Source organism: Rhyacophila brunnea, unplaced genomic scaffold (genome assembly GCF_057557595.1).
Source record: "Rhyacophila brunnea isolate RB1 unplaced genomic scaffold, BYU_Rbru_1.0 scaffold_8, whole genome shotgun sequence".
Classification (NCBI taxonomy): domain Eukaryota; kingdom Metazoa; phylum Arthropoda; class Insecta; order Trichoptera; family Rhyacophilidae; genus Rhyacophila; species Rhyacophila brunnea.
Window position 1 is genome coordinate 17,304,069 of NW_028233350.1, and position 12,161 is coordinate 17,316,229.

The following is a 12,161-nucleotide window of genomic DNA, read 5'->3' on the forward strand; positions in this document are numbered from 1 at the left end:
AAGTAGTGGAGAAAATTCATATTTTAAACAATACTGCTGCTAAAATTAGAAAATGTTCCTGGACCAATCATTGGAATAAAAATAAGTACAAAATTAAATAGTGTTAAACTGGACTTCCAACGTTGCAGAATATTAAAGCTGTTATGGAAAAGCCTCAGATGTTTAAATTTTTTCTACTTCATAAATAGTTTCATTTACATACGCAATAATAACATCTGTAGCACCGAAAGTGGAAAGAAGTTTTTCCACGTATAAAAATTTACTAGGATCAAATCGTCAAAGATTCACTTTCGAAAATTTGAAGCATTATTTTATTATTTATTGTAATAAAGCTTTTTCTATTTGTGAATAAATAATAAATTAAACTGTTGAATTAATATTATATTATTTACTGTAATAGGACTTACTTAAACTTTAGCACCTATTTTTGTTTTTTAGCACATATTATGATATTTTAATAACATATTTTCCAATGATATCTACATATTTTTGGTACCTATTATTCATTTTTAGCACCTACAAATTCTAAGCCTAGTTATTAATAATAATTTTAAAAAATCCACGTAAAGTAACTCTAAAATATATTCATTCACTACCGGTGTAACAATATTATTATAGTAGGTATATAATATATCGTTCTCATATTTTTGAATTTCAAATATAAACATATACCTAACCCACGAAGCGCATTCCGATAGATGTACTGCGACATTGTAAAAACAATAAAATCGCGTCGTAAAAAATCCAGTTTTACATCTCCCATACACATTTCCTGGGCGCGAATGGCGGAGGGCGGGTTTACATATTCCGCCCGCCGAACAATGTCGTCGTCCGCCTACCCCTGAACATTCACGAATACATTTCGCCAAAGTAACTCTTATTATTTTTATTGTCCCGGGTAGTTTTCGCTATGCAACTGACTAGTGACTGAACGAAGTGATGTGAACAGAATATACAGAGATGTCGCTATAAAATACAACGGTGTAGGTACGGTCACGGTTACTATAATGTAGCATCGTCATCTCGGCAACTTTCAATACATACTGGATGAAGGCCTCTTCTTGCTCCTTAGTCTGCCATGTACTTACGGCAAACTTGATTATCTCACCGAGCCATTGGGTATTTAGTCGCCCTTTAGGTCCTTAATATGTCATGTGTACTACTGGATCAGTGGCGCACCCAGGATTTAATATTGGGGGGGGGCCCAAGGAGGAGAATGTAAATTAGTCCTATAGGCTCTTTTTCTTCTTCTCAGCCTAATTTCTCGTTTATCGGTCTTTTGTCTATTGCACTCGGTGTACCTACACCATGGTCCCCACATCCTGAAACGGGCCCTCAGGCTAGGATATTTGGCGGGCCCCCTACCTACCGCTAAGATTAAAGGCAGTGTGAAACACTACATTAACGTTTTTCAAATTGTGTTTTAGTTCAAATTAAGGGTACTTATGCAGTGAATTATCGGCGATTTTTAATACATCTACTTTAATAATGGAGCTGTCGAGTATCGACACGTAATATTACAAGAAAATATTGCACAATCATATAAGTAATTGAAAATGTTCATGGCCATTCGACACGCCGGGCCCCCCACAGTCCGGGCCCCCAGGCTAGAGCCCTGTCAGCCCTCCCCAGCCATGACCTACACCACTCCGGAATTCGGGTGGACACCGAGACTTTTTTGACAGTTCCATTAGGGATTGGGTTTCTAAAAAAACCTGACATTAGTATTTCGAAATTTTTGTGTTAGAAATTAAAATCTAAGAATTTTTTTTTAAAAAAGGTACTGGAGAATTATTACAAATCATTTTTTTGGCGTGTTTTAATTATATTTGTATAAGCCCAAAGGTATAGTTTATTGGCTTTCAATTTCAATGTTTAAAATCATTCTGATAATTTTCATTTTTGGGGGGTGCCAGGGCCCCGTGCCACCCCCCCCCCCCCCTGGGTGCGCCACTGTACTGGATAATCACATTTCTGATGATCTGTCCGTCAAGCAGTTAGGTAAAGGGTAGGTAGGTAGTAGATCTTACTACTTAGGTCACAAGCAAGGTGTACTTTCATGTACATACATTACAATTATTGTATTTACGCTGAATACTATTTTTTTCCAACAGTACTTCTATTTCATTGTTTTTTCGTGTCATGGTGTGAACGTCTTGCATTTTGAATTTATAAAATTGACTATTCTTATATAAATAAATATATTTGAATTAGTATGTACAATAACAATATGAAATGGTATGGAACATGCCTGTTGAGATGCAGTTTTCATGCGTTTATATCGATTTTCAATTGTGCTTATATTAAATTAATAATATGCTAAATATAACTCCCACGATGGCTGCGCGGCTTAAGCGTCGGTCTATGGCGTCGTGGGTCTCAGGTTCGAATCCTGGGTCTGGTAAGTTTTGTTTTTTTTTTTTTCAATTTGTGTACGAGTCAAAGTATGGACCTAACAGGTTGAGCAAGTGGCTGACATCCATTTCTCGTAAAAACAAAATCTGTTAATACAAACCTCCACTATGTGGAGGCCCATATGATCTTATTAGAATCGGACAGGGTCGGAAAAAAGTCATCAAATCTAATAATTTCCAATACCAATAATCTAATGAATATGCCAAATACCTAATGCCATAATTTAAGACTTGTAAAAAGTGAACGATACGCATTTACTTAAGTGTTCTTCTGTATGATTTTATTTTCAGCTTGATAATATGCCGTGACGCAAGAAAGGTTGGGAAACACTGCTTTACATAAACATTGATGCCATCGTCAAAAAATCATTCCCTCACAATATTCAAAGGGTGGATATTTCGCGTTTACCGCTCAAGTTATATGTATTTTTCAGTCCATTGCTCGGTGTATGGGAAACGTTCCAGCCGCACATTTGCCTAACTTTGTTACACTGCTTGTATTTTGCAGATAAAACAGTTTATTCGAACCGATATTTTACCATATTTGTTTGAAGCGTAACATTAACAGTAAAAGAGCTCTTATTTAAGATATTTTAATATACATTACATAGAAAAGCCTCAGAGACATAGGTATGTATTATTTTTTTTTTTAAATACTAAAAAACACTTCAACTGAATGAGATTCAAACACACGTTAAGCTATCGACACAACCCTTTCCTGGAAGTATTATATTCTAATAACTACACTAGCTGTTTTATAAATACGTCAATACATAGCTCTTGTACCATTCTTGTAATTCAAATCAAAGTAATAACATTACAGCATCAGAAGTGTAAACGTTTTAATGTTTAACGTTTCGCTAATATTTAGAAAAAAAGTTGACTGAATAATATATTATACAATAACTAAATATTTCTTCAGTTGATAGCATTGAAAGCATTCACCTATATACATTGATATACATAGTATATCAATGCCTGTATATCAACATATTATATTCTAAACCCGTTCGTTCCATTTTTTTTTAAATAATATAGGTATTCTATTTTATATTTTATAGATTCTATGGATTTTCCAAGTCATATATTTTCATTGAAGTACTTAAAAATTTTGACTAACAAATTCATTATTATAGTACATAAGTACCTACTTCATTTACATTAAATGACTCGTTTCTTCAATTTACAGAGACAGTCAATTATTGATACCAACATATACCTAATATGTTATAAATAAAGTAACTATTTAACCTAAGAATAATGTTCAAAAAAATATTATTGCGTAAGATCAGTGGCGTTCCATTGGGGTAGGAAGATTGTGCATTGCATATGGGCGGCACATTATTTAAGGCGGCGAAGGAAGGACCGAATACAAATACATATAATAACTTTTGAGTTTGAATACCTTTGGATTCAAGTAAGACTTGCTTTAACGCAACGGTGTCTGCATTCTCGTGTGTCTTAACCCTAAGATAGCCAAAAATTAATAAAAACATGAAAGTATGTGGCATTGTAAGTGTGTTTAAGGGCGACACTTTGACTTGGGACGTCACTGCGTAACATAAATAGAAACCGAAAACCATATAAAAGAATTTTGAAGTGTCCATTAGGTAAGTTGCATATTGATGATAGCTTCTTATCACGGTGAAATAATAGAATTCAGAGGTTACCTATTTATAAAAAAAAACTGTTTGTTTGGGTATACTTACGAATATTAAGGTAAAAATACATGTTTTACATTATGTTCATTTCATCAAGGGAAAAACGTTTTTCCAGCCAGCGAGCGAAACGCAGACGAGCGCCGTATTCGGTGGGCGGGTGTGAGGCCGGGTGGCGGGGGCGGGGGGCCGCCCTGTGTAAGATTCGAGCGGCCGTCAGACCCAATTAGAGCCGCAATCGCTCAAGGGGGCGCGGGAGACATCTTGCCTTTTGTTCCAGCCGAACCGCCTACCCCTCTCGGCCCCGCCGCCGCCCTCATGTAAATGCGCCCCCCTACCCCACCTATCACCCCGCGTGGGCCTTTCAATTACTTTGATGCAGTTTTATCGTCGGAGCTTTTTATTTTTTTCCGGTGGCTGGGAGAAAGGTCCATGAATGGAAAGCGCTTTTTGTTTTCGTAGCCAATTTTCATATAAAATATTGTACTACAAGAAAGCCAAATTACATATTTTGCTTAAATTTCAATATTTAATGACACTTAAATAAATATGGGAACAAACATAACTGGCAAATATCATATCATGACCTCAAAATGGAAATGGGAAGGCCACATTAATCGAACAACAGATCTTCCAATGAGATCATCAACAACAATACAATTGACCCTGTCTGATCCTAATAAGATCATATGAGTGGTCTCCACAGAGTTTGTTTGTTTGTTTGTATTAGCAGATTTTCTTTTAACGAGAAATGGATGTTATACAGTTGCTCAATCTATTAAGTCCATACTCTGACTCATGCACAAATTGAAAAACAATATGTGTAGGTACTTGCCAGACCTAGGAACCTGGGACTCACGACGTTATAGGCCGATGCTTAAGCCGCGCGGCCTTCGTGGGCGTCATCAGTGGACAAATGCCTGTTTAATCGATTAGAATAAATTAGATTATAAAATGCGCGATAATATGACAATACAAGCCAAGGACCAAGAAGAGTTACGACTGCAAGGAGAGGCCTCAAATCAGCAGTTGATCGAGAGTGACTGAGATAATTAAATGTAATAAATTACATTTAATCTTACCTACATAATATATTAACCAACTTAGCTGTCAACTATGGATTGGATTAATTAAATAAAACCTATCATGGTTTTTTTCAGTCATAAGTAATATGCGAAAATGTTTTATAAATATATCTAACTATTGTTAAGATAACAGTTTTTCCCATATTATTTTTGAAAAGCCGTACAAAATATATTTTCAAATACATTTTTAAAATATATTTTAAACTGTGCGTCAATGGGTAGAAGTGGCTGTGTGAATCTTATATTACAATAAAATATTGGATTACCTACCTAGTTAATTAAATGCACAATTACTTATACAATATAATTGATAAATAATAAGGTTCATGTCTATTGTCATTATCGAATCATAGTTTAATGATTAAATTTTATGATATTTGGTCGGTAATTTTTCCACATTTAAATATTTTATTATAAGTAGATATTAAAACACTAATGTTTTTTTTTTTAATAAAATTGTTAAATATTAACATTTTGTAGTTTTTTAACGTACACCATATATTATAAATATCAAAATATAAATAACCGTAGCACAATCGTAGCGTAACCGTAGCATAAGCGTAGATCAATTCTACGGAAAGCTTTGTAGTAAATTATTGCTGTACCGTGCATCAACATCAAGATATTTCTCAATTATATACTATTTGAATTTCGCTACGTTCGCTACCTACGTTTTCAACGATTCAGATGTATTGAGGTGACATTCCAATGTTAAACATTTAAATACCAATGTTCTGGTAGAACTTAATTCCAAGAGTGTGTTAAGGTATATACCTAGTAGTCTCATTCTAATGAAGTTATAATAAAATCAAGTATATTTATTTTCATTTTGAAACATTTTTTATCTCAGCACATACATATTTATATGCATTTCAAATGATGCATGCACGGAAATTTTTAAATTTCAATTGTATTTTTAATATTGTTATCATTCTATAATGTATCTTTAAATCTACGTTTTCTAGAAAAATGTCGAATACCTACCTACCATCCAAAACATTTGTACGTACCTACTTATCTAAAAAATACAATTTCAGACATACTTAGTAAATTTTGAAATATCACTCTTTTATTTGTTCACTGTTATTAGATTAAGCAATGGATTGTCAAAAGTTAGAAAAGACTAAATTTTATTCACTATAAATTGTCAAATCAGTTTTCAAATAAATTTTGTTGGCGATTCATTCTAGGTGTGGTATTCTTTCAATTATTATGGGTAACATGTCAATTATTTTGAGCGAATATTTTGTATATTTAACGACGTATATCTATTGGTTTTTGCATGGCTAAAGCATGATTAGTTATTAGGAAAAAAAGAAATCCTAAAACCGAATAATAAACAACTTTCATCATAACCTTTTGTTATATTTTTTAAATCATAATTAATTCAATTTTCTTCGTAATATTTTTGTCTATAAGTACCAAATAATAAGACATGTATTTAATTTACAACATAATGCTTGAAACTGTCTGCCTAATATTATGACAAATCGTGTATCATAATAATAAAACACTTTTTTCTTTAAATTATAATTTAATTTATATAACTCAGATATATTTTTTATAATCCTATTATACTTGGAATAATTTTAAATTAATTACCAACTTAAAAACCTTTTTACTTCATAAGTTTTTTGAATATGTAATCTATTCTAAAATAAATAACACTCATCTCCTGATAAATATACATGAAAAACATAAATAATGTTGACATGATATTATGATAATATCCAATCATCTTTTACTAACGTATATAAAATTTATAAATGGCATACCTAACACTCTTTTCCACATGAAAATTTTTCATAACTATTATACTTTTATTTAAAATTATTTGAATACCACAAATCTTATTTATGATAATATTATTTAGGTTTCAGAAATGTATTCACATTTGATATCAGAACAAAAATATTCTTAAGTGAATATTGTAATGCGATAAAAAGGTACAATTTACATCTAATTATTTCAATAACTTTACTATCATATGCGGTTATCAGGTTATCCAACTAATTAAAAAAAGGTCTTATTATACATAGCAGATTAAACAAAGTGTTGATTTATTTATTTGGTAGTTATCTTATTTATGTGTTTATTTATTTACTTTAACAGCACTTAGGAACTTAGATAAAAAAAACCATACGATTTTTTTGTTCGCTATTTATTCAACGGCGGCAATTTTGAATTGATTTGACTCAATTGATTTCTCGGAAGATTAGTTCAAACCAGTCAGACATTTATTAAATTATACCAAAATCTTAATAAGTTGTGTATTTCCCACAAAATTAGTATAAAATAATAGCCAAAACATAACGGAATCCTTGCAACTACCATGAAAGAAGCCTATAACATTATCACCCAAACAGATAGGTACCTACATGTATACAAAAAATAAACAACTAAGGTCAATGTGTATCATCACGGTTATCTTATATAATAATTATTTTTAATGACAGAATGTGATTCTAGGAAATAGACACATTATTAAGATACTAAAAAATCACTAAATCAGTAAGTATACGCAATCGGTTGGATTGTAAGTTGAGCCAAAAAGTAGATAATTTTAATTTTCTTCATATGTACGTACGACGTTTACATAGTAAAGGATTAAGGTCATTATACATATAAGATTGTAATACATACTATATGTATAACAGTGCTCGAAATGGACAATTCTACGAACCGGAGCGCTGCATAACCTTCAAAAAAATATCAAAGAGTGTTCGATTTTTTGTTGCAATCTTAAACCGATGAAAGAAATAAAAACAATCTTTGAACTTTTGACATTCACAGCATTATAATCAAGTTATGAGTATGAATACTTAAATTTTTTCCACGTGGTAACTTTGATAATTGTATCTATTTACATCATTTATTTTCCGCCCCGGCACTATTGAACAGTGCCATTATCTGCATACTTTTTTATCATACGTATGGCATCACAAGTCCTGAAATGTTGTTATACCATATTAATTTAAATATCTAACTTAACCGTTTTATGGGCAAAGAAATTACAAGAGCATAGATAAATTCTTTTTTATCGACCATGTCCGATCCTAATAAGATCATATGGGCCTCCACAGAGTAGAGGTTTGTATTAACAGATTTTTTTTGTTTTTACGAGAAATGGATCTCAACCACTTGCCCTACCTATTAGGTACATACTCTGATACACAATATGTGTACTTGCCAGACCCAGGATTCGAACCTGGGACCAACGACACTATAGGCCGACACTTAAGCCGCGCGACCATCGTGGGTGTTGTATATTTAAGATTTTGTAAATATGATATAAAAGATATTAAGTAAATTCTCTCCTAAAAATACACTTACTAAAAGTATCATATATTTAAAATTAATAATCATTATACATAAATACATTTGTAACCAGTGTAACATGCAAGAAAGCTTCTCTTTGTCAATATTGTCAATTGTTATTGTAATTGAACATGTGCTAAGCGAAATAATTTGTTCCCGAATTTCAAGGTATTATAAATTTTAATACGTTGGAACGTCATTCATACAGTATATTTTTATATTGGATTAATCTTGAACAACAAACAAATTAATTCACAACTTAACATTACCTGTTGTATTAACTGTTGTACTGTATTTTGTAAATAATACACATATTTTAAAATCTTGGCTTTATTGAATTTACACAATGCAATGAAACCGAGATTTTGAGCCGAGTTATAGACTAATTGTTTTCAATAAAAAATGAACAATACTGTCCAGATTGACCACGTGGAGGTATAAGCATATTCCTTACCAGGAAAGGAATACTGTAGGATAAGGGCGTTAGTGGAGAGAGGAGGGATCCAAGCAATACATTATTAATTATTACAATTACATATTATTATGTGTGTGCATTCATAATTATTATACATATTTATATATAGATAGATAGTATGTATACATTTATATATTTACTACAAGGTTTACGTATTGACACGTTGATAAACAATCATTAAGAAAAATAAGAAATGCATATCCGCATTGGTTTGTTTAATTTTTACAATAATTTCCACAGGAGGTCGTACGTTTTGTCATCTTTCAATTCTCTTTTTCGACTTGCCGTGTCATCCGCTGAATGCCGACCTTTAGTTAACCATGACCGAACATATTTTTTAGGATTAAATTGCCTCAATGGCGGACCTACACTATTTATAAATAACAACGTAGCACACGTTTTAATATTAAGACATGATCTTGGTGGTGTCATTATCTCATTTAAAGCGCTAAAATTTCTTTCGCATTCAGCTGTTGATATTGGGATCGTCGCTATAGCTTTAAGGAGAGGTTTCAAATCTTCTGGAGTTTTATTAGAATCATCACACATTTAAAAAAAAAAACCTAAAACCGCGTTTAATATCTAATTCATTTAAATGAAATTGATGGCATAATCTGATAATGTTATCCTCTCCATATCGTATGTCCACGCCGTCATCATCTGATTTGCGATAATTATTACGATCCAGTACTTGTATACTCTCTAATAAATTGTTATATAGATTAATGTTTTCTTGGTGAATGTTTGCGTTTCGACTGACATGCGATGAACTTGTAATCATTCGATTTCTTAAGTTATTGGCTAGACTTCTATATAATTGAGAAACATTAATGGCTTTAACCTTACCTTCCTGAATAATTAGTCCTTTGTATATCTTTTCATCTATGGCTCTAAGAGCGTCTAATAATTTTAGACCGGGATCATTTGCCATCGAATCAAGGACACGAATGGTGGTTTTAATCGCTTTATCAGCATCAACTAGTGTAATATTACGCCTTTGAAGATAATTCGATAAGAAACCTAATTCATCTAGTGCATCTGACATTGTATTTAAATTTCGAACAAATTCCACACCTGTTAACATTTTTCCAAGGCCACTATATTTGCATCGTTCTGATTCATCCCTAGTATTATCTTCGGATGCTTTATTAAAATGATCGTATAGTGCCGAATAATTATTAATAACGGCATTTACTGTAAGCATACTTGAAACCACCCACCGCACTGATAAAACTCTTCCAATTTTTAATAACTGGGTTTCTAGTGAATTGGCCGCTTGTCTCTTGGGAATATTTTTCAATAGTTTCGGTTGGAACTTTTCGATCATCTAATTTTTTTTTATGTGCAGATATATTAGTTTCTTGTGTAATGTTATTGCCTGCTGGGATTTTTAATCAAATTTTTAAGAGAACCCATTTTCTTTAAAATGTAACTTACATATATATAAAACAGTTAACATTTTAAATTGAAACACAAAACTTACCAGAATGTAGCGACGTCAGCATAAAAATAATTATTATAAACTTATAAACAATCAAATAAAATGACCTACTTTTAGTTAAATTGAAGTAGGTATGCAAGTACCTATACAAAATACATACAAAAAAGGTATAACATGACATATGGTATATAATTTAATAGATAATCACACGACACAACACTTAAATATAGGTATTACCTATAACCGCAATGAATAATTTAAATTATAAAATAAAATTAATGTTTTTGTCTGGAAATTTATTAATTGGTGAATTATTAAAAGTGGTATGAACTCGCCAAAGGGAAAAACAAAACTTTATTAACAATTACATATTTAATTTGAAATATTTCAACCCCTTAAAAACATGTAGGTTATTTAGGGAAAACTTTTTACTATTTACTACAAAGGCTTTTGTCAGGGCACACATTTTGTCGGTAATAAAATAATTTAGCGAACTCATCTGCGAAGGTCTAACTACCTAGTTAGGTTTTTTCATGTATGCAATATTTATTTAGTTTACACTTTACAGCTTTAGTGTCTTTAGACAATGCATTTCGCCCGGTCGCCCGGAAGAATACGTAGAAGGTGAACACAAAATTTATGACATGCATTTGTTTTTTTAACACGCACGCTCTTAATATTTCGGTGCGTACCAAATTCTTTTTAAAAATGCAATGTTTTTTCTGTGACTATAAATGGAAACAATTGAGAGAAATTTTACAATTCTCTCCAGTACATATGCTCGTGTTTTAAAACAATCTTTTTTGAAGCCCAGTTTTATATTGTCTTGAAAAAATAATATTTTGTTGTTTACCCACCGTTTAAAACAATTTCGGACATTCTTGAGTACGTAATATGTACGGGTCATAGAAAATTCAGTGGTTGTAAACCAGTAAAATTATTTTTTAATAAAAATTAATTTTCGTCAATTTTAAATCTGACCCGGAACGTAATAATATTAAGTATGACGCTTGAGGATTTTACTAGACGACTCGCTGTCCGTCGGATATTTTACGAACCGGTACGCCATTTTCGAATTTTTAACGAACAGGAACGCCATCCTCGGAAATCCCACGAACAGGAACGGCGCTCCGGGGCGTTCCGCTCCATTCCGAGCGCTGATGTATAATCAGACAATATTTGAAATAACGGAATTGTATTGTATTTTTAAAATGGTTGAGTGGATACTTACGTTGTAAGTTAATTGGCGGGAATATGGGCGGCCGATGAGCATCAGGAAGAGGTCTTGCACAGTGGGCCGGAGCATGGGCTGGCGCTGGCTGACCATATCCCCTGGAGTAGGACCTGTAGGCCTGCGACACCTGGGCGCAGGAGGCCAGCTCCCCGGCGTACCCGCAGCCCGCGAGGTCGCCACCCTCGAAGCCAGCGGGGCTGAGCACGCCATAGGAGTACTCCATGCCGCCCCACCCGGCGTCTCCACCTCCCCCGCCCCCGGGCCCCCAGGGGAAAATGGTTGCGGTGCCTCCTGCCGCCTGCAGATTTCTGCCTGCCCCGACGGCCGTCCTTCGCACCGACGCTATTTTCACGCTAAAGGTGCGCTCCTTGGCTTTTCACAATAGTACGGAAGTACTAATTATCTCCTATTAAACTGTATTTAATACTTTATTATATTAATATGTTTAATTACAATTACTTAGGAAAACTGAGTCACTTTCGAACACCTTGTTTTTTTCTTCGAAAAATAATTTAGGTATAAATGTTTTAGTCGCG

General features: G+C 33.0%; 1 protein-coding gene across 1 annotated transcript in view; it reads right to left on the bottom strand.

The window, feature by feature from the left end:
* The window catches only part of LOC147063983 (paired mesoderm homeobox protein 2B-like), a 110,095-nt gene extending 98,247 nt beyond the window's left edge, over positions 1-11,848 (bottom strand). Inside the window, exon 1 of the mRNA XM_085959128.1 lies at positions 11,623-11,848. Within this exon, the coding sequence (XP_085815254.1) occupies positions 11,623-11,848 (226 nt within the window). The remainder of the gene's footprint in view (positions 1-11,622) is intronic.
* Between the last annotated feature and the right edge of the window lie 313 nt (positions 11,849-12,161).